This window comes from Balaenoptera ricei, chromosome 9 (genome assembly GCF_028023285.1).
Source record: "Balaenoptera ricei isolate mBalRic1 chromosome 9, mBalRic1.hap2, whole genome shotgun sequence".
In the NCBI taxonomy this organism is placed as follows: domain Eukaryota; kingdom Metazoa; phylum Chordata; class Mammalia; order Artiodactyla; family Balaenopteridae; genus Balaenoptera; species Balaenoptera ricei.
The window spans coordinates 70,721,823-70,746,193 of record NC_082647.1 but is presented as its reverse complement, the minus strand read 5'-3'; the positions used below and the strand labels follow the sequence as shown (position 1 = coordinate 70,746,193).

General features: G+C 41.2%; 1 protein-coding gene across 1 annotated transcript in view; it reads right to left on the bottom strand.

Annotated features, from left to right (window-relative positions):
* TSPAN13 (tetraspanin 13) overlaps positions 1-23,765 on the bottom strand; it is a 31,092-nt gene extending 7,327 nt beyond the window's left edge. Inside the window, exons 1-5 of the mRNA XM_059932835.1 lie at positions 23,463-23,765; positions 4,004-4,171; positions 2,949-3,029; positions 1,972-2,085; positions 540-653 (exon numbers count right to left, since the gene is read on the bottom strand). Of these exons, the coding sequence (XP_059788818.1) occupies positions 540-653; positions 1,972-2,085; positions 2,949-3,029; positions 4,004-4,171; positions 23,463-23,525 (540 nt within the window). The 5' untranslated portion in view covers positions 23,526-23,765. The remainder of the gene's footprint in view (positions 1-539; positions 654-1,971; positions 2,086-2,948; positions 3,030-4,003; positions 4,172-23,462) is intronic.
* Between the last annotated feature and the right edge of the window lie 606 nt (positions 23,766-24,371).

Here is a 24,371-nt window from a genome sequence, read left to right as displayed (position 1 = left end):
ATTAATATAGTAAATATATTAATATAACATAGATATATGTTATATAGGTAAGAAATTAATAACAATGATTACCTACAGGTTTTAGAAGGCTAGGAACAAAGGGGAGTGGGGATAGGGTTGGAAGGCAACTTTTCAAAGCATACCTATATATAAATGTGTGTATATTACACATTAATATATATATATTAAACAATGTGAATGTCCTACCTATTCCAAAATTATATCTAAAATTATAATTTATCATACAACTCTAGAAATAGAAGAGACTCAAAAGATAACCCAGTCAAATCTCTTCATTTAATTTTACATAATTAATGATCAAGGCACTTCACCCTGTATAAACTTAATGCTAGATCTGTGAGATCTTCTGATTTCAAGCCACAGCTCCACCTATTACAGTACTAGTTCCCAGTGAAAACATCCATTGATACATTCCAAAAGTTAAGTGCCATGCTAAGGTAAAATGCCACGCCCTCTTGCCCTATAAAACAGGAATCTCTATGACAAAGAACGGAAGATACTGAGTTATTTGTACATACCTCTGTAAAACTGAAGAAGAGGCCAATGCCGCCAACAAATCTCAAAACTTCTCCTGCATATTTTCCTATTATCGGAGCACAGGGTGAGCACTGGTGGCTGCTTTTCACACAGCTCTGTATCAATTTTCAAAAAAGAACTTTTATTTCAAAGTACATTTATAATGAGCAGATTAAAAAAAAAAAAAACACCCACATAAAAATGACTGTCTGGAATATCATATCCATCTTGGAGCCGTGGTTCTTTAGTAGTGTCCAAAATCGTAAGATGGCTCCTAAGATTCCCACCCCCAGGGTACATGCCCTGAATAACCACCCCTTGAGAGTGGATGGGATTTGTGAATAGGATGGATTTTCACTCCCATGTTTATGTTGCACTACATAAGACACTGTCTTAATAAAATGAAGAGATTCTCACGCTGACTTTGATGCCAGGTTGTGAGATGTCTGTATAGTTAAGAGCTGACCAGCATCTAGGAACTTAGAGACACCAGAAAGAAAATGGGACTTCAGTCCTACAACCACCAGAAGCTGAATTCGACCAACAATAGCTTGGTAGAAGACCCCAAACCTGAGATGAGATTGTAGCCCTGGCCAATACCTTGACTTCATTCTGGTGAGATCCTGATGAGCAGAGGACCTAGCTAAGCTATACGCAGGCTCCTGACTTAGGGAAACTAAGACAATAAACGGGTGTTGTTTTAACCACTAAAATTGTGATAATGTATTGTATAGCAATAGAAAACTAATAACCCACAAAAGAGGACACAACGCAGGGATGTCCAGCTCAGGGCTCAGCGAGGGGGTAATAGGAGCTTCCCCAAAATATAAACACATATAAACTTCCCAGGAGAGCCAAGCTCCAAGCTCCAAGTCAATCGCCATATGGGACTGGGTTGGACTTGGGAGGTCAGTGGTCTGGCCTGGGGCAATAGGATGGCTCTAATTGATCTATCGCTAGCTCAGCTCCCAGAGAGAAAGGGCATGAAGTTGTGATGGGGAAGAAGGGAGAGAGGAAAGAGGGTGGTTCCTTGTGTCCTCCACCCTGGGGATGTTTAGCTGGTTGAGAAGCCCAATTTAGTACAGACCACTCTCCTCCTACCACCCTGATAGGCTTCCAAACCAAGACATTTACTTGCTGATCTGCTGTTACTTCTCTTTCACAACTTGTTCTAGGAGGATTTGACTGGGAAGGAATTAGGGGCAAAGAACCAAAAGCATCCGTGCCTGGCTGGGCCCTGGAATATTCAGTATCCTCAGGATGGATATTTGAGAACAGACAATTGATACAATAGTGTACACGGAATGTAATGCTGGTATATAAAAAACACTTTAAAAGTACAATTCACCATCAGAAAGTCCACTTCTTCCATGTTAACCATTATTCACCTGTATGCAATACATCTCCAAAAAACATTGTATACTTTGTACTTACAGCCAGACAGGTGTCATTTGGGCTAAAGCTTCGGAACCCACAGCAGTTTAAATTTCTCTGGATGTCATTTCGAGCACTTGCTGTATTGTTCCAACCAACTTCCAAAAGCTGACCCTAGAAAACGCATTTAAACATACATTAAAATGTGTCATCCCTGGGACTTCCCTGGTGGTCCAGTGGTTAAGACTTCGCCTTCCAAGGCAGGGGGTGCAGGTTCAATCCCTGGTCGGGGAGCTAAGGTCCCACATGCCTCATGGCCAAAAAAACAAAACATAAAACAGAAGCAATATTTTAACAAATTCAATAAAGACTTGAAAAATGGTCCACATCACAAAAAAATCTTAAAAAAAAAGTGTCATCCCTGCATAAAATGTATAAAGCTGGAGCCTGCAACTCTTAAAACTGAGTGCACCTAATATAATACTCTTTATAAGAGCATCAAAACTTTTCAAAGGGTTACACTTCAATCTGCAACAAAAAGAAGGCATGATTTCTATCCCAAGAATAAAAAGTCTTCACGTTCACATGTGATTTAAAAGAAGCACTTAGGTCAAAGGCCTAGTTTTCAGAGTGTAGCAAGACAAATTTTCCATTGCCCCAAAAGAGAGACCCATATTCTTCAAACAAATTAGAGTTTGAAGAGAATAATTGCCAGAATGAAACCACAAACATTCTGGAGCCAATGTTTCATTGCATAATAGTAGGGAAAGACTGGGTGAACATCCATTAGCAGGAGCACTTTTTACCCAGTGAGGGCAAAATCCTACTTCAAGGATGCAGAAAATAGCAACATGTGGTGTTTTAGGGCTCTAAGCAGCTCCACTAAGGCAATGAGGAACAAAAGACTTCAGCTATGTAGAGCGAAATGGCATTCTGAACAGGAAGAAATTATATTATATTCCAATCATTCCTCCCCCTTTCTTCCTACATGTACTATGTGGTATAATAAAGTAGAAAGAAAAAAAGTCTTTGCTTACCTGTTGCTCCTGGTTCAGGGCTAAGCAAGCACATGATACGGAAAACTGGACAATAAATACAAGTAAGAGAATAATCATGTACTGAGAATCAAAGTTAAGGCTATTTCTGGAAATTCTTAAAATAACATAAAACAGAGGTACTGCCAACTTCACAACTCACTAGAAGGAGGTCACCCAGAAAACAGAACAAATGGCACTTAGAGAAAGTGCAAGAAGAATACACGTAATTTTTATTTTGATGATACACTGTAGATATAATTATATAGAAAAATACTAACAACAATTATTATTTAAATGCTGATCTATTATAGAGAAAAGACTTGTGGTTGCCAAGGGGGAGGGGAGTGGGGAGGGATGGATTGGGAGTTTGGGATTAGCAGATGCAAACTCTTATACATAGGATGGATAAACAACAAGATCCTACTGTATACCACAGGGAACTATATTCAATATCCTGTGATAAACCATAATAGAAAAGAATATGAAAAGAATATATATGTATAACTGAGTCACTTTGCTATACAGCAGAAATTAAACACAACATTGTAAATCAACTATACTTCAATAAATTATTAAAAATAAATAAAAGCTGATCTATTATAATTTCATTTAGATTAAAATAAAAATTCTTACATAGATAAAACAGGAAATAAGTAGAGCTAAATGTATGTAAGCTTTCTTAATATCAACTCTTAAAAAAAAATCATTGTGAAATTCTCAACCAAATATTAATGACTTGGAAAGGACCTAGAAGTCACTGAATCAGTTCAATGTAACTCTGAATTTGCAACACATAAATAGAATGATACTGAACTTGCAGAATACATTCGTCATGATGTGAAAAGGAGAGAGAATATGTAAACATACAATAACTTAACCCTAAGAAATGTTCCTAATGTTGGTTGGACAAATACACATAATGCTTGCCAGGAGTTGCTGTCTGGCAATTAATTTCCTTACGGTAATTTTAAATTAGTTGTAGTTATCACAGGAGTAATCAATAAGATAAGAGCAAACCCAAGTGGGGTATAAATCCCACCTGTAAAAAAGGATACAAAAAAAAGCAACACCTGATGGTGTTTCACGGCTCCGATCAGCCCCACTAGTGCAATCAGGAACAAGAAGATGCCCACTGCGATGACCACACCGACCACCCGGAGACTGGAAATCAGCCCGAAGCCGATGCCCCACGCTGCAATTCCAATTAGCAGCAGACTAACCAACTGCAAAAACAACCACAAAGGGCAGTGATGGGGGGAGGGGCGGAGGGAGGGAGAGGGAGAAGAAAGAAGGGAAAAGCGTCAATTTATGTATTAATATCAAGAACATTTTTCAGGGCTTCCCTGGTGGCGCAGTGGTTGGGAACCTGCCTGCCAATGCAGGGGACATGGGTTCGAGCCCTGGTCTGGGAAGATCCCACATGCCGCGGAGCAGCTGGGCCCGTGAGCCACAACTACTGAGCCTGCGCGTCTGGAGCCTGTGCTCCGCAACGGGAGGGGCCGCAATAGTGAGAGGCCCGCGCACCGCGATGAAGAGTGGCCCCCACTTGCCACAACTAGAGAAAGCCCTCACGCAGAAACGAAGACCCAACACAGCCAAAAATAAATATAAATTAATTAATTAATTAAAGAAACTTTAAAAAAAAAGAACATTTTTCAGGCACCTACTTAGTATCTTACAAATGATTGCTAACACTCAATACTAGAATACACACATGATCTCACAGATAGTATTGTCTTAACAAGTTATATTAATCCTTGGCCATGCTTTTAAAAAACAAACAATAATCTATAAAATTATTATGGATCCTCAGAGGCCGTCTGGCTTACGAAACCTAAATGATTTCTACTTAAGCTTTTGAAATAATAGCGTATGTAAAACTTTTAGACACCAACACATCTCAGTCTGACATACTGGTTTCTTCACGTGGAAATCACATATCTTTCCTTCAAAGCCCCAGACTGTAACCTTCTCTGTGGTACCTTCCTAGTCCCCAATAAACTAAATTCATCTCTCCATTCTCTGAGCAATCTCTGTTCTTCAAATATGGTTCCACTGTTCCCTTCAACACTAGCATTCTGTTTCCAAGCCTGTCTCTCTTAGGAGTCTCTGAGCAACTTAGAGACCCCATCTTTTCACTTCTCTTTATCCCCAGAACCTATCACAGAACCTCGCCTTTGGAACAGTCAAAATATCTCACAGTATTGTTGACAAAATCAATTGCTTTAGATATCATTGGCTATTCTGTGAGAATTCAAATATAGAGAGAGACTATTAAAACTTTTAGGATGAAAAGAGTATAAGAGATTTTAGCTACTTAGAGCAAAAATGGCATTCTGAGCAAGAAGAAATTATTTTACATGCCAATCATTTAATTTATATTCTTATAAAACAAAATCAAGTGTAAGAGGTAAAACACATGCCTCAATCAGTCATTACCTGTAAAACTCAAAGTTACAGTTACTTCTTTAAAATAACACTTAAATAGCATGCCATATTAAAGATTATAATCAACTGATAGAAGATACAGCTTAAATAGGTATGGGGGGCGCGGGGTGGAGGGTGGAACAGGAAAGAGACAGTATCTTCAAGTCAATCAAGAGTCAACCATTTCCTGGAGCAAGTTGACAGCTTAATACCTTGTTGGGAGGAATCAAAGTATGTAAAATAAACTTTCTAGCACCACTCCAAGGCCTAATAAACTTTGTTTTGAGATACAAACTAAATCATCACTCACTCAAATGGTTCTTTACTCAAATGTATAATTTTTTATAAGTGTAGTCATTGTTTATCAGACACAATTTTTAAATGCCTTGGTATGTAAAACTTCTTATATGTATAGACATACAAGTAAAATGGCTAAATATGGACAAATACAGCAGCTATTTGTATTTTTATCCATTTATTGTAAAGCAGCAAAACTTGAGAATGAAAGCAACTATCTGTAGCATGATAGGAACAAGTTACGGAGTTATATGGACTTGATGTTCTCCATTGAATTAGTACACAGAGGAAGTTTTTCTTTTTAGAGGGAGAAGAAGAGGATAAACTTCTCACAAATACTGCTACCCAGAAATTAGTTCTCCTCATTTTCTCAACTGCTTCTTCTCAGCAGATCCATCTGCTTCTGTCTCATTTTTATCAACTCACAGTCTTCTCACAACTTCAAACAATCTTGGATTGAGAAAAAGTCCTTGGGCCCATCACAAATGAGCTTATTTCTGACTTTGTTATACCCGAATACAACACATTTCCTTTCACGAGGTGTAAAAGGCAGAAGCCTGAAGGAGGTGTCAAGGCAGGAGAGGAAGATAATGCTGGAGGGGCCTCACCTCAGTGAGGGGAGAGGGCAAGGCTTAGCATACTCAACAAACACTGAAGATGGTCCACAGTCTCAACACATCAGAGTAACTTGCTGTATCGGTCAGGGTTCTCCAGAGAAACAGAGCCAATAGGATATATAATGAGAGAGAGTAAGAGAGAGAGAGGAGATTTATTTGAAGGAACTGGCTGATGTACTTGTGGGGTCCACCAAGTCCAGAATGTGTAGGACGGGATGACAGTTTGGAAATTCTGAAACGATTTCAGCGATGCAGTCTTGAGACAGAATTCCTTCTCCTTTAGGAAACGCAGTCTTTGTTCTTAATGCTTTCATATTTCATATCGTAGATGAGGCCCATAATTACTTAAACTCAACTGAGTATAAATGTTAATCACAACTAAAAAATACCTTCAGAGCAACATCTAGACTGATGCTTGAAAAAGCATCTTGGTATCGCAGCCCAGCCAAGGTGACATATAAAATTAACCAGCACTTGCCAGCTTCAAGTCCTGGGTGTGATGCCTATTTACTAACTTAATTAAATTCAGGGGCAGGACATTTGCTCTATATTTCTTTGAGTCTTAAGGCCAAAAAGATCAGAAGCATGAATAATACGACACATAAAATTCTTCTAATCCATAGTTTTAAAGAATCCTTTGGGAATTATACCAAATCCTTAACAACATTAATGAAATTCTTACCACGAGTTAAATATTCATCAACAAATGGTTAGTGCCCACTACACATGGAAGCCAGAGACAAGATACCCCTAAATACTGAAATTTAAATTCATATAATTTTCATGTGGAACACAATATGTTCCTTTGATTTTTTTTTTCAACCATTTAAAAATGTAAAACCATTCTTAGTTGGCAGGCTGTACAATAATAGGCAATGGAATGGATGTGGCCCATGGGCTGCAGCTTGCTGACTTTCATTCTAGAATTCAATGTAGGAGAGAATGAAAAACTACAATGGGACAAATCATTGCTATGTCAGAGATTTTTACAAAGTGGGTCAGAGTAGAGAACAATAATCAAAAATATCCAGATAAACAGGACACATCAAAGACTGCAAAGGAACCATAACAGAACACATAGTAGTCTGAAAAATGACCCCAACTGAATATTACCGTATACAGCAAAAGAATGAATGCTGTATCACATGGCAAAAGCTGTGACTCAATTAAGGGTCTAAAAGGGACAAGCTTATCCTGGATTATCAGGCGGCCTCTAAGCGTCATCAAAAGTATCCTTACGAGGGCTTCCCTGGTGGCGCAGTGGTTGAGAGTCTGCCTGCCAGTGCAGGGGACACGGGTTCGAGCCCTGGTCTGGGAGGATCCCGCATGCCGCGGAGTGGATGGGCCCATGAGCCACAATTACTGAGCCTGCGCGTCTGGAGCCTGTGCTCCACAACAAGAGAGGCCGTGATGGTGAGAGGTCCGCGCACCGCGATGAAGAGTGGCCCCCGCTCGCCGCAACTGGGGGAAGCCCTCGCACAGAAACGAAGATCCAACACAGCCATAACTAACTAAATAAATAAATTAATTAAATTAAATTTTTAAAAAAAGTATCCTTACGAGAGAGGCAGAGGGAGAGTAGAGACAGAGAGAGAAAACAGAAATATAAAGACAGAGGCAGAGGGTGATGTGACCACAAGGCAAGGAATGCTGGCAGCCGGCAGAAGACAGAAGAGGCAAAGTGGCAAGGAGGCAAGGAACAGATTCTCCCCTAGGGCCTTCAGAGGGAGTGCAACCGTGTCAACGACTTGATGGTGAACTTCTGGCCTCGTGAACTGTTAGAATAGCTTTCTGCTGTTTTTAAGGCACCATGTTTGTGGTAATCTGTCACAGCAGCCCACACAAAACAGTCCTCACATTTGCAGATGAACAAGTCAGGAATGCATGTTACAGAAGGCTGCCTGATATTTTACCATCAGCGCAATCCTTACCATATAGCTGGAGTGAATTATTCAGGTATCCCTTGTCAGTACCCTCCCAGCAAACCAAATCCTTTATTTAGAACAGCAGCATTTCAACAAAAGGAGAAAACTGCTCTCTGCTCTCTCAGCTACCCAACTTACAGGCTTATTAATAATGAGAATCCTTCCCCCTTTGAAAAATAATGTCTATAACTAAAAAGGGGGTAGGGCACTTTATCACTTCTATGAGAAGTTCTAGCTTCCAGACTAGGCTTTATGCTGTTATTGAAAACATTATCTAGAACATTCACAAGTATCTTTGCGCTGATTTTTTTTTTTCTAGGTAGGGGAAGAAAAAGGCTACACCCTTCTATGTACCTCTCTCTCAAGAGTATTCCTCACCAAGTTAGCTCTGCTGTGTCTCTAATATAGTTTTAGTCTATCCCCATCACTGATACTAGGCACCTCTCCTTCAAAAACATTTGAGAGGGCTTCCCTGGTGGCGCAGTGGTTGAGAATCTGCCTGCTAATGCAGGGGACACGGGTTCGAGCCCTGGTCTGGGAAGATCCCACATGCCACGGAGCAGCTGGGCCCGTGAGCCACAACTACTGAGCCTGCGCATCTGGAGCCTGTGCCCCGCAACGGGAGGGGCCGCGATAGTGAAAGGCCCACGCACCGCGATGAAGAGCGGTCCCCGCACCGCGATGAAGAGCGGCCCCCGCTTGCCGCAACTAGAGAAAGCCCTCGCACGAACTGAAGACCCAACGCAGCCAAAAATAAATAAATAAATAAAGTAGCTATAAAATTAAAAAAAAAAAAGTACTAACCATGTGCCACAAACTCAGGAAAGACAACAGAACCACAGTGGTAGGGAGTTGATTTAAAAAAAAAAAAAACATTTGAGAGGGTATATCACTTTCTTATTGTCGTTTTAACAAATTAGCACAAGCTTAGTGGCTTAAAACACCACAAAAGTACTCTCTTGTAATTCTGGAGGTCAGAAGTCCAACACGGGTCCTCCAAGCTAAAATAACAGTGTCAGTAAGACTTCATTCCTTCTGGAAGCTCTAGGGGAGAATCCATTTCTTTGCCTTTTCTAGCCTCTAGAAGCCACTTGCACTCCTTGGCCAGTATATCCCCTTTCTCCATCTTCAAAGGCAGCTGTGTTGTATCTTCAAATTTCTCAGACTGCAACCTCCTTCTCTAAGCACATCACTTTCTCTGAGTATAAGCCACCTACAACCCTCTTATACAGACCTTTATGATTATATAGGGCCCCCAGGTAACCCAGAATAATCGCCCATCTCAAGATGCTTAATTTAATCACATCTTCAAAGCCCCTTTTGCTATATAAGGTCACATATTCACAGGTTCTAAGGATGAGGATGTGAACCTTTGGTGGGAGAAGAGTATTACTCATCCTACCATAGAACTTGGGCAACTGAGTTACCCACGTAACTGAGTCCTTCCTGCTACTCGTACTTTAAAATATTGAAAAAGACTTAACATTTTATTTAAATATTTAGCTGAGGGACTTCCCTGGTGGTGCAGTGGTTAAAAATCCACCTGCCAACGCAGGGGACATGGGTTCGAACTCTGGTCCGGGAAGATCCCACATGCCACGGTGCAACTAAGCCCATGCACCACAACTACTGAGCCTGCGCTCTAGAGCCCGTGCGCCACAACTACTGAGGCTGCGCTCTAGAGCCCGCGAGCCACGACTACTGAAGCCCGTGCAACTAGAGCCCGTGCTCCGCAACAAGGGAAGCCACCGCAGTGAGAAGCCCGCACACCGCAATCAAGAGTAGCCCCCGCTCGCCGCAGCTAGAGAAAGCCCGCACGTGGCAACGAAGACCCAACGCAGCCAAAAATAAATTAATTATTAAAAAAAACAACAACTATATATTCTCTGTGGTTGATTACCAGATCAAATTGTCATATATAAACATGCATAGAAATGATGTATGTTGATTTTAGGATAGTGAGTACAATACTTCTGGTGCGGATTGGGAAAGGGAACGGAGAGGGGCCCTTTAGCTGTACTATAACTTTGAAGCTCTTAAAAAGAGACATAGCAAAACACTGGCATTTGTGAAATCAGGCTGTTGGGATCACATGAGTACACCATATTACTTTCTGTGCATATAAAGCATTTCCAAGTTACAAGTAGCCTGAAAATGTAACAACCCTTTTCTTACTGGAACACCAATACTAAATTCTTCCGCTTTGCTTTCCTCTGTAAATTTGTCCAACTTGCCTCACCCAGCCTTTGTTCCCACAATTCCCTAAACATGGCTATTCGCATCAAGATATTCTCATTTGTCTCTCAAATATTTCACATTAATTCCCAACTGTGCATCTCCAGGTACTGTCCACATTCTCCCCTACAATTTGCACCCACTTAAGAAAAAGGAAGGCTTTCAAATGAAGGTGGTAGAGACCTGAAGACAGTAGGCAGTAATTCACTGACTCTCCACTTGTTTATAACAGAAAGTGAAGCTCTAGGTCTGTCACACTTGGGTAGACTCACGTGTGCATCTTGACACCACCCTATCACCTCCTTCTGGTACCCGACTCCTAAATACACATTCTCATTTGTAATGTAGAAGAGAACATGATTTAACGGTCCAATCAAAAACAAATTTTGCATTTATTACCACAACAGAGAAACTGTCCAAACATAAACTTACTTAAGTGACTCAATTTTCTAATAAACCCCCAAAATATGTTTGGTTTTTTTTGTTTTTGGGGTTTTTTTTAAACATTTATTTATTTATGGCTGCGTTGGGTCTTCGTTGCTGCATGCAGGCTTTCTCTAGTTGCGGTGAGCAGGGGCTACTCTTCGTTGCGGTGCGCGGGTTGCTCATTGCAGTGGCTTCTCTTGTTGCGGAGCATGGGCTCTAGGCGCGCGGGCTTCAGTAGTTGTGGCACGTGGGCTCAGTAGTTGTGGCTCACAGGCTCTAGAGCGCAGGCTCAGTAGTCGTGGTGCAGAGACTTAGCTGCTCCGCGGCATGTGGGATCTTCCCGGACCAGGGCTCGAACCCATGTCCCCTGTATTGGCAGGTGGATTCTTAACCACTGCGCCACCAGGGAAGCCCTGTTTGGTTTTTTTAATAGAGCAAAATTGAAAACAACATAAATGTTTTTGGGTGTGACTGCTGTCTCTAACACACTGTAACAAAAATCCCCAAGTACTCATAATTAACTTTTTAAATTAGAAACAACACCTAATGTTTTATGATATGCCTCTAATTAGATCTGATTATCAGTGTTTCTTTAACTTTTACTAAGAAGGAGCCTTTTAAAGATAATAATGAAGCAATTCATTTCTGAATAGTGGTAATTGTTATGGTTGGTTTGTAATTTTGAAGAGAATGGGATTATGTGAAATCTTCCAAATGAGTGATACAAAAATTATGGATTCCAATAAAATTCTAACTGTATAATTAAAAAGCCTGCTTGTCACTAGAACCTGGTAGACAAAGGAACTGCATGAATTTTTTGTTTAATAATAACAACAGTTTCCTTATGAGACCAATGGTAATAGAAAGTAAATTTAGACCTGTGACAAATAGTTTCCTTCCTTTGGGAGACAGAAGGCTGATAAAAACAAATTATGGATCTGTTAACTTGTTGATAGCGATGTTTTTTATGAACAGGAAGCGCCAACCTTTCCTGTTTTCTCGTTAAAACAAAGAAAAGTGAATCATACAAAAAAGAGCTTTTAAAAGAGAGAGTACAAAGGCTAAAATGAAAAGCCACGCCAAGGCAAGATTATAAAAGTGTCTACAACTGGTATTGCTTCCCCAAGCAAACCCTTAAAAAAGGAGGTGGTGGCAAAACTACTAGTGCGCACATGGATAGATTCTTTTTTTAAAAAAAATTTATTTATTTTTATTTTGGGGTGCATCGGGTCTTAGTTGCACGGGATCTTTCATTGCGGCACCCTGGCTTCTCTCTAGTTTAGGCTCGTGGGCTCAGTAGTTGCGGTGCGCGGGCTTAGTTGCCCCGCGGCATGAGGGATCTTAGTTCCCCGACCAGGGATCGAACCCGCATCCCCTGCATTGGAAGGCGGATTCTTAACCACTGGACTGCCAGGGAAGTCCCATAGATTCTGATGAAGGAGGGCACTAGCAGCACAAAACTATCTGGCCAGTGACCTTAACCGAGTCCCTTCATTTTATAGGTGATAAATCAGAGTAGCAAAACGACGTGCCCAATGACAGAGGCAGAACTGTGGCAACCTTTCTGTTTGGTGCATTTTTTTCTTCCTGTAGGACCATATCATAGTGCCTAGCAACATAGTTAAGTAATTTTTAACATCATCGAGATATAATAGTAAAGACAATATTATAAAGCATAAGAAACTGTAGCTCTTGCTTCGTAGCCAGGTTGATATAGCTTTGATTAGCGTCTCCTTGACTTACTCCCTATGAGATCTGGTTGCACAGTCATGTATAAACGAACAATAAGGTCCTCACTCATACGACTTTGCTATTAGTTAACTACCAAATCCTTGCTTATTCATTTTGCACTTATTTTTCTTTTACCCGACCTAGAAAATTTGTCACATATGCCGACATTCATATACAAGCACACAGTGCATTGCCTGGAGTAGGGGAGCAAGAAATCCTAGTCAGGATGAACAGTCTTTATCTTTGAGATCACTCCAGCAAATAAAATTATTTAAAACTAATAAACATGTATTTATGCACTTTTTGGATCAATAACACGCAATGCCACTCCGGAAGAAAGAAAAAAAATGTTGTGCATAATGTTCTTTACAATCTAGCTTAAGTAGGTGTTGAAGCATTAAACCACTACAGTAGGCCTTTCAAATGATGGAGTTGCTAGAACATTCTAGAATTAGGAATAGAAGATTCAAATTCCTACTCAGAGGACAAATGATCTCTGTAGGGGACATACGGTGTTTTTACAACCCAGCACATACATTTCTTATAAAACCCGTAATCATAGTGTCTCACTGGCCCCCTCCAACCACTGCCAGCAGCAATCATGGTTGCTCATCCTCCTACCCACAGTGATTGGTTCATGGGTTGGGTCCATAAACCAACAGGGTTAATTAGTATGTCCCATATGATCATACAGGAATATTGAAAGAGGAAAAAAAGGGTTCCTCTGGTATAGCAAGCCATAAGGACAATTAAAATTGATTCTGCCAGTGGCCATCTTGCACATGGAAAGTTCTGGCCTCAAAAAGAATCTACGCAGAGGCAAGCTGGGCTGAGAAGTGGATAGAAGGAGCAAGAGAGTTCTGACCTTTTCTGAGCCCCTTGATCCAGCCATACTTGGTGATCCAACTATTGAATCTCCCAATTATATCCTTCTAAGAGTTTGTGTTATCTCGCCAACACATTCTTTTAAGTTCATTTATAACTTATAAAGAATTCTGGTTAATGCAAGCTTCATCTTGCAAGTGTTTATCGTAACATTTTTAATACTTGCAAACTTGCAGTGACCCTGTCTACCTTCCCCACTGTGACCACCTTCCCCACCTAGACTAACTCTATATCCTTCACCTTGTCAATGGGCTTTTACAAAATATGAGCACTCCCTTCTAGCCTAAAAGACCTACCTGAAACTTTTTACTGTAAGGACCAAACGAGAAGGGACTCAATGAGCCAGAGAAATGTCCTAGGCCATCTCCCTCCTGCAAACACCCTCCCCAGGCTTACCAAATTGAACTCTAGCCTCAATTTTACTGCTGAGCAGGTCAGTGGTTGCCTGCAAATTGGGAGCAAAGGTTATGTGGCAGGAGAGAGGGATTACAAAGGAGGATAAGGAAACTTTGGGGGTTGATATGTTCAAGGTCGTGAATGCAATGATGGGTTCACAGGTGTATATATGTGTCACAACTTTATCAAATTTATACTTTAAATATGTGCAGCTTATTGTATGTCATTAATACCCCAATAGAACTATTCTAACACACACACACACACACACACACACACACACACAGAGCTTTATGAGGAAAAGCATTTTACAGCGTTATCCTTCTTCCAGCAGGGAACAAATCCTAATGCCTAGAGTTGCAGATGTAATTGGGTGACAAAGAAGAAAGTCACATACCAAGGATGGTAGGGCAGGATAACTGGGACCTTGATAACATGCTTGCATTGTGTACCTTCTCTAGATTACCTACTTCTAGACATCTTGCTACGTGAAAATAACAGAGCTTACTATTTGAAGCAGCAGTAGCTGGGTTTCTATTACCAGCAGCTGGACTCTATTCCTAATATGGTAGTCTTTGATGGTCTTTAATTTAAAGCCAATAGATCAGGTCATTCCCATGCCGGCTATCTTTTGTTCCTAATCTCAGAATAAAGTCCAAACACCAGGCTGACAAATCCAAGAATGTGAAGGGCCTGGCTTACCTCTCGAGGTAACTCATTAGCCACTATTCCCCACCTCCAGTCATACTTTGAATTCTTCTAATGAGCCCTCTACACTTTGAGTGCCATACAGTCAAAGCACATGTCGACCTGATATTCCTAGCATGTGGCTAAGTGCCCGGTACAGGAGAGGTACTCCAAATACACTGCAGACTGAAAGAGCTCATGATCTTGTTCATTATGCTTTAGGGATAGGCAAATGCTTATTCCCTAACCTAATCAATATTTGGGGTGAAGAAATCCAGCCTAATGGTGTCCCAGATTATTCTTTCTCTATATAACCTATAAAAGAGAGTTTCATTCTTTCACCAAATATCCACCACATTGCAGAAACAACATGCAAAGAGAGACCTGAATCATTTCTAGAGCAGCTACATTTTTTGAGCATCCAAATTCTACCAGGGTAAGTGAATTGCTTTGAGGACGAAAGAGGAACGTAGAACCTTTGAAAAAACTGGATGCGATTCTGCAGTTAAATCATTCAAAAATGTTTTGTCAGCACTAAAGCAAGAGAGAAGACGTGATGATAGTGGAGGGTAAGAATCTTAAAACAGTAATAAGATTTAAAAGGACTATACCACGAAAATGTAATACAGCATCCACCGATACATTAAAAACTAAGGCCCCAGACCTCTCCATGTCATAAGAGTAATTACACTTGACACTGAACTCTCCCTCTGAACTTCTGCCTAATGTGAAAAATTGAAGAACAATTCAGTGATTATCAAGCATGTGTTTCTTTGATACCAAATACCTGGACGGAAATTTGAAAATTCTGTAAATAATCTGGATATTGCTAAATACCCAGACATTTAGTGTTGAAGCCAAGACCGCAGTTCTTCGTCTCATTTTCATTCCTCAAATGATACGAGGAAGGCTGATGTGCTGTTGTCACATAGTTTTCTTCTCTATGTTCTCCTTGGTGCCAAGCAGATTGCTTTATACTTACAAGGCACAGAATACATAATATATAATATCTGCTGGGAAGAAATTATGTAAAGAGAATGAAAATAAGGCATCCTGACTTGCCATTTTCCAAGGATAACTAGTTTGAGGTAGCACTCACAGCTGCCAACAAAGTTTCAACCCCACCCTACATCTTCCTTCTTCGGAGCAGTTTTGGGAGACAGGAAGTGGAATTATGGGCGAAACAGCCCTGCACTGCCGCCTTCATTCAATCAACTAAATGCCAACCATATGGCAAGGCTGTGCTGGGCATTCAGGAAAGCCGGAGTGATTGGGACACGGTCGTTACTGTTGAGGGACATATAGTCTATCATAAGACAAAATAAAAGGGTAATTGCTTTTTTCAGTGACTTCTTCATTGATCAACCTAAGAATCATGTCTTAGTCCTCATCTTACTTAGCAGCAGTTGACACAGATGTTCAACTCTGCCTCCTTAAAATGATGTGCATTTGGCTTCTAAGACACCCGCCTCTATCAGGTTTTCCTCCTATCTGACCGGCCATTCCTTCTCAGGCTCCTTGGCTGGCTCCTCCTTGTCTCCGAAAACTGTTACTATAAGAGTGTCCTTGGTTCAGTTCACAGATCACTGCCCTTCTCTACCTATCCTCACCAACTGGTTGATTTCATCTAGTAGCAATTCTAAATACCACTCTCTACATTGATGGCTCCCTGAATTTCAACCTCCAGCTATTCCTCTCCCCTGAACTCCACTGTTATTAGACTACCTGCCATCTGACATCTCCACTTGGGTATCTGATTGGCATCACATCTAATACTGAACCTCTTATTTTCCTTCCAAAGCCTGGTCCACCCACAGTCTCCCCATTCCTGTTAATAGCAGATTCAGCAAGCCAGTTGTTTAGGCCATAAATCACAAGTAATCTGTGACTGGTCTCTCTCACATCCCATTCTCATCCATGAGGAAATTATGTTGGCACCACCTTCAAAATACACCCAAAATCTGACTATTTCTCTTACTTCCATTGCTATAATATTGGTCCAAACCTCCATCATCTTTGCTTCAATTACTGCAGTACCCTTACAGGTGATCTCACTGTTTCTGCTTTTGCCATCTATAATCTATTCTCAATTCAGGAGCCAGACAAACTTTTAAATGAAAATCAGTCCCAAAGCCACCAATGGCTCCCCATTTCCCTTGGTGTAAAAGTTCAACTCCTTCAATCTGGGTCCCAGAAACTCTCTGACTCATTTCCAACCACTCCACCCACCCCTTGCTCACTCTGTCCCAGCCACAGGAGTCCTCTCTGTCCCTTGCATAAATCAGAAATACTCCTTCAGGATCTTCTCAAAGGCCGTTCCCTCCACTGACGTTTTCCAGATGTCTGTCCGTCATCTCCTTCAAGTTTTTGTTCCACTGCTGTCTTACCGAGAAGGCTAATCCCGACCACCACATATAAAAATATGCCCTTATCCTCCCTTACACCCCCCAATGCCCCACTGTGCTTCAGCCTTCTTACTCCATTTTTCTCCATAGCATTTTACCTTCTAACATGATGTATAACTTATTTGCTTATTTGCTTATCATCTACCTTCCCCCCCAAACGTAAGATCCATGAAGGCAGGAACTTTTGGTTTCTTTTGTTCACTGCTGCTGTTGCTTAATTAATATTATTGGAATGAATAAAAGAAAATTTATTTGGTTCGTCTTAACAATATGTTTATATTAGACTAATAATAATAAATTAGACTAATAATATAAAGTCTTACAACACTGACTCTCAGCCCTCACTGTAATTTAGAATTAGCTAGGAAGATTTTAAAAAGGGTTTTTTTAACCAAAAAATCACATGTCTCCTCCCTCTCTCTGAATCCTGATTGAATTAGTCTGGGGTGGCACTCAAGTAGTAAGATTGATTCCCAAGTGAAAATTTAAGGAAACAATTCTTTCTGACTTAAGAAACGGGAGGCTTTATTTGAGTAGTTTTACAAAGACAGAGCAAGGTATTAGAGGTCAAGAGCAGAGGATCAGCAAAGACAGGCAACAAAGGGTAAAATGTCTGGGGAACCCTCTGTGGCTGAAATATACGAAGAGATGCACACGGGAAGAGCGGATGGTGAAAGATCTTGAATGGCATGCTAAGGAATTTGGGTTTATTCTCTGAGTTTTCATCCACTATTACAAGTGCATTATTCATTTTACAGTGATAAGATAATATGGAGGAACAATTCAGGTGAAATGTGATAAGAAGGAAGACGAACTAAACCTAGCCTGTCTTCACCAGTAATTCATATGTGTTTGAGGTGATGATGGCCCACTTTTAACCTACCTAAAACTGTATGCAAATTAAACCACTGAGATGTTCAAATCTCACTTTTCAAATGTAGGCTGAAATACAATTATTCCCCTAATAAATTTTCTTTCTTTGTAAAAGCCTCTCAATTATGTTGTTAAACTTTGTGAAAGAAAATAACCTCATTTCAAGTAAGAAATGGCATAAATAGCACATTTCGGTAACTGTTTTAAAATCAAAAGTTGGGAAATTTCACAAACGTATTTAGCACAAAGGCCGACTATGAACACCAGCTCAACAGCATCGTGTGGAAATTCCAGGTTCTGTAAACAGTGAATCATTTTTAAATTCAAAATCCAAGTAAACATTCAGCAACCACTTAAATATTTTAAATTCACTCAGTAGTTTGAACAAGGGCGGAGAAATAACATAAGCCTAACCACACATTAAAATATTAAATAAGAATAATTTGAAAAATAATGATCAGAATTTTGAAAAATGTCAAATACAATAATTTGAAGGCAATTACAATAAGCAGATTTTTTTCTTTGGCTGAAGTATTAGTGTTTTTCATTTATTTTGGAGTAGAAACTGAACAAAATTATACTTTTCCAGCCCTCTAATGACCAGAATAGGACTTTAAAAAATGTACAGGAAAATCGTTCCAAACTTATACTCACCATACCTCAGTCATTTTTTTCTTACAACTGAAAGATTAATATTACTGTTTTGAGGGTATGAACTCTTGACCCCGTAGGGCCTGCTTGAGTTAACACCAGCCTGTAAGTGTTAGAAATCCCAGTAGCTTGAAAACCTTTCCATTGTAACATACAGGTTTGTAATTCAGAAATTTAAAATAATTCAACTTTTTCCACGAAGCTGTAACAACTTGCTCTTTTTTCTATAGCACATCCAAAGCATTTATCCACATTCTCTCCTTTTATCCTAACAACTCCACAAGGGAAGAATGAAAAATATCATCACCAGTTTATAAATGAAAAAACTGAAACTCAGATGGAGACCTTTGCCCAAGGTTAAATTCCAAGCAAGTTGTAAAGTTGGTATTCAAATTTAGGTTTCCTTCCGAAACCCAGCTGTTTTTCTCTCCATAGACTGTACAGATCTATATATATATATATATATATATATATATATATATATATATATTTTTTTTTTTTTTTTATCTGCTATGTTTTACCTATTTTAAGACAACCTCAATTTCAGAGATACCTAAAACGCAAATAAACATATGCCTTAGAATGAATGTAAATTGGTATAATTTTTGACTGCATGGAGATTTTTTCCCCAAAGCAACCCAAGATATAGAAAAAATATTGCAAAAAATCAACAGAAACAAACTTAGATTTTAGAAGAATAAATATAGACTAAGAAACAAAACTGAAACTTCTGAAATGACCCTTATTTAAAGACCATGAGTTATTTTCTGTTCCTTACGTTCTTAATTAAAACTATTCATACACACACACACACACACACACACACACACATACATATAAACAGCAGCCGATTCCTAGAAGTCTTTTCTTCTCTGCTTAAGAAGCACAAGGAGACATATTCAAAATGTTACATATTTTAAATTATTTATTTATTTATTTATGGCTGTGTTGGGTCTTCGTTTCTGTGCGAGGGCTTTCTCTAGTTGCGGCAAGCGGGGGCCACTCTTCATCACGGTGCGCGGGCCTCTCACCATCGCGGCCTCTCTTGTTGCGGAGCACAGGCTCCAGACGCGCAGGCTCAGTAATTGTGGCTCACGGGCCTAGTTGCTCCGCGGCATGTGGGATCTTCCCAGACCAGGGCTCGAACCCGTGTCCCCTTCATTGGCAGGCAGACTCTCAACCACAGCGCCACCAGGAAAGCCCCCTCAAAATGTTACATATTTTAATATAACACTTATTTCATACCTCCTAAAATTCCCCACGAATCACTAGGAATAATTATTTAAAGTTATTTTTCACTTTTTGTCAAAATAATTTCAATCAAAATTATTTTAAAATCAACGATTAAAAATAAAATAGACTGTTTTCCCAAAGCAGTTTTCACTTGTGTTTATATCCTGAACAGTATCAAAAAGACCAAGCTATTTCCACGCTTCCCCAATTCAATCATACCTTCTTCTCCAACCCACAAAGATCTACCCTAGTCCTAAATTTTGTGGCACCTAAAGTCAGTCCTTCCCTTATATAGCATTAATTTTTCCACTCCATAAATCCCAACTAGATCCTGTCTTCACAGAGGAGGTACTTGCCTTTGTATGTGTTTATTATTTCCCACAGTTCTCAGCAGAATGCACACAGTAAGCAAATGTTTATTGACTGAAGAAAGCTCTTGAGATCATATGTAGAGAAGATAGTGAATGAAAAAGAGGCTTCATAAGGCATGTTGATTTCAAAGCCCAGTTTGGTTCACTGCTGTATTCCCAGACTGAGAACAGTGCCTTGCACACAGTAGACACTCAATAAATATTTGTTGAGTGAAGAAACATTCAGTTTCTATAAATGTAGGAAGTTCTAGAGCAAGTCACTCTCTTTTCTATAACACCATGAAAGTGCATGAAGAAACCGTAGCTTCTCCCTTTCCTCCCGTACCTATAAACTGTTGATATTCACTACACTAACGTAAAGTTGTTCATTACTAGGGATTCTATTAATTAAAACAACCAAACCATAAACAACAACAAAACTCAGCCACGCCTTTGGCTAGTGATCAAAATTCCATGACAAGTTTGGGCGGATGTTCCATCCAACGTATTTTAATGACATGCTTTCTGGACTGGTCACGAATTCTGCCCTAATCTCAAGGTCATAAGCAGGCCACCTGAGCATGTGGACAGTTAGGCTGCCCTAAGTTCCTCAAGAAAATGCTTCAAGGCAAGAGTGATGACTCAGAGCAGACCATGGCCTTTACACCTGCCACACCCGTATGCAATCCTGGCTTTACTAACACTTTTAGAAATAATCTCAGATTCAATCCCACAACTTTGAGCTTATTTCGGAGGCAGTGACCCAGGTGGGACTGGAACCTATAAAGGGTCCTCCTATTCATGCCTTAAAAAGAAATGTCTCCCAAGTCTTCAGCCTTAACCTTGCCCCCAATCACTTCACATTTCCCATCTTAAAATGTTGAGGTGAAACCAGGGAAGATACAGAATCTAAATAATAGCAATGGCACATTTTCAGCATCTATTTAAGACCTGGTTCAACGTTTACCTTTCATTCATTTCCAGTTTAAACTGCTGAACTCATCTAAACTTGTTCACAATGTATAAGCAGTAGACACTAATTCATTTTAAGAAATATCCTTTTTCTAAAAAGCCTTAAGGGCTTCCCTGGTGGTGCAGTGGTTAAGAATCCGCCTGCCAATGCAGGGGACACGTGTTCGAGCCCTGGTCCCGAGCAACTAAGCCTGTGTGCCACAACTACTGAGCCTGCACTCTGGAGCCCGCGAGCCACAACTACTGAAGCCCACACGCCTAGAGCCCGTGCTCTGCAACAAGAGAAGCCACCGCAATGAGAAGCCCGCGCACCGCACAAAGAGTAGCCCCCGCTCGCCGCAACTAGAGAAAGCCCATGCGCAGCAACGAAGACCAAACACAGCCAAAAATAAATAAATAAATAAATTTTAAAAAATAAATAAAAAGGTTTAGATTTAAAAGGGCCAACCATCTTTATGGTCCTGTGAATTTCCAATTAATTTTTACTACAGAGCTACTAAAATCAATAGAATACACTCTGAAGGTCAATAATTTAGAACAGATATAAAAGTCTAATATAATATGCTCCTTCAGAATTACCTTTCTCTTTGCTTTCCGGATACACAAGAGATACAAGTAGAAATGACATATCTCAAAAGCAACAGAACCAGATTTTAAAATAACTTGCCTTTAGAAAAAAGAATATATACGGCATATTAATCTATATAGACCTCCTCAGTGACGTAAGTATGCAACGCAGACATTCTACTGTGTGTAAGCAGATACTATAAGGTTAAACGTCTGGCAAACAGGTAACTAAATCATGAGGGGGAGGGGCAGAATTCAGAGCATAAAATGGGGAATGTGAAGTTCTAAACAGGCCATTCATGCTAATAAAAGAAAATACCTGCAGAATTGGTCAGCTTTTACTTAATAAATAATCAATGTGATAGGCATGTTCAGGTGAGACAAAGGTGAATTCTGATCTGAAACTTGACATGGATCTCCGATTACAAGGACCTGAAACACCAGGTGGTCTAGAATTTTTCCCAAATCTAGGATTAGTGACATGTTGATTAGATTCCTACTAACTAGTCAGAAAGACATACTTTTTACAGGTTTATGTCTTGCTTTCAAAGCTTTGCAACCATGTTCACATACAATGGAACAGTAATGCTAAAAGGACCCAGCCTCTCCCTCCTGCTGGGGACCACAGGCAGACTCCGCACTCCAAGGACGTAACCTAAGCTTGCACAGATGGCCTACCTCTCTGCTAATGCACAGGAGCTGGGTTCGTTTTCAGGGTGGGTGCTGCAAAACAAAACCAGGTGTATTTATAGAAGGGAGCAAGACTATGATGGAGGGATGATGACAGAAGATGAAGTTTCTTCCGCATGGTAAAGAAGCCTGTGGAAAGATCTGGATCCCACAGCCTGGGTTCCACTTCTTGACTCGCCAACTATCAACTATGTAAAGTTATTAAAGCCCTTTTCGGTCTATTATCTTACGTATAAAATTTAGACAATGCCCCTTGCCTCGGATGATTGTCAGAAAAAGGAAAGTGTATGTAAAATCTGGGACGCGGTAGGCAATCGGTAAATGGCAATCTACTCTCCCATCCTCCGGTTCACCCCGAATTGCCCCTCAAAAATTATAAACATACACTGCAGGGTTAAAACTAAAAAGCCCGAGCTGGTTGGCAGGGAAAGAAACAACCTGGGTGGAGGCTCGCTTATTTACTGGAGAATTTAGCTTAAAATGGATTTAGGATATTGATAAGAGGGGAGATACATGGAAAAAGCATCAGGTATAAACAAAACTCCCCCTCCCCCAACTCCCGCTCCCCGCAAAAAGACATTCCTTTATGTAAGCACGAAACAAACTTCGGAAGCTGCGGATATCCTGTGAACCTACTCGGCGGCCTCAATTAAAATCACAGGCGCACGTAGAGCTAAACACGACGCACACCATCCATATGCCGCCTTGTCAGTTTCAGATCACGCTATTTTTGCAAAACTGTCCTCAAACCAGAGGCGGCTCCCGCCTCCAAATCCGCCCCAGATGGGTTTGGGAGCCAAGAGCGAGTTGCAGAAGGGATAAGGATGGGAAAGTGGAGATGTCTGGTCAAATAACTGAAAAACAAGGCGGTGGGTGAGGGGGCGGGGTAGAGCAATGGGGAAGAGACGCGGCCAGTGAGCCAGAAAGACGGCGGCTTCACAATGAAAGGAAGAGACTGCGACAGTCGCCGGCTCCTGGTCCCCGGCGGGGACGGATGGCGAGGCCGGGCGGGGGAGGCCAGAGCGTGGGAAGACAGAAAGGGGGTGCGGGATGAAGTGAGCGAGTCATTGGACAGACAGGGAAGTCACAGGGCACCCGAGCAGGTGCAAAGCCCCCAGGCTGGGAGGAACGGGCTCGGGATACTCACGGTGTAGAGTAGGTTGAGCGCGCACAGGCAGTTCTTGGAACACGCGAAGCCCCCGCAAACCATCTTGGAGCCTGCGGTTTCCGGCAACTGCAGGTAAAGTCTGGCTCCGGCGGAGCCTCCAGGCAGCCTCTTTGTCCTTGCTTTCGGGGCCTGGCCGAGGCGGCGCAGCAGCGGGGACGCGGGGGGGAGCCCGGGGCTTGGGCAGGGGCTGCAGTGAGCGGCACGCCCGCGGCGGCTCCTACCCGCTCTGGAACCTGCGGCCGCAGCTGCTGAAGCACGAGCCCGAGCCCCGCCCAGACCCCCCGCCTCGCCCCGCGCGCTGATTGGCCGCCGGCGGGGAACAAAGGTAGAAATATGCAAATAAATGCGCTCAGCTAGCTGGGATCAGGGAGGGGAGGGGAGGGAGGGGAGGGGAGGGGCGGGGCGGCCCCTGGGAGAGGGGGAAGGGGCGGAGGCCTTGAGGGAGAGTGCCTGAGGCCAGAGTGTGTGGCAGCGACCTCGCCGCGGGTTCCTGGGGAGCAGGTGAGGAGAAGAGGGCGGGACTCCACGGAGATCCACGCTGGCAGGGAGAAAGATGACAGCACCTCTCGGTTCTTGGCCCCAGCGGGTGACGTGGCATCATTTTGAATGAGATTTTAAAATTAAGCACCTGGCCTTGTTTGAATGAAGGAAAAAAGGAAGGAATGAAGCAATAAATGAATAAACGTGAACGATTTAAAAGAAAGAATGAAGTGGGGGAAAATGAAAGGAAGAAAATAAGTGAAAGAATAAACGGAGAGATGAAATCTCTGCTTTTCTCAGAAAATAGGTAAGGTATATGGCCCATAATTGTGACTCTTGTCAGGTCAGATGTATCCTACAGGGATTTGCAAAAATGCTGATAAACTTTATCATGCATGCAAAAGAAAA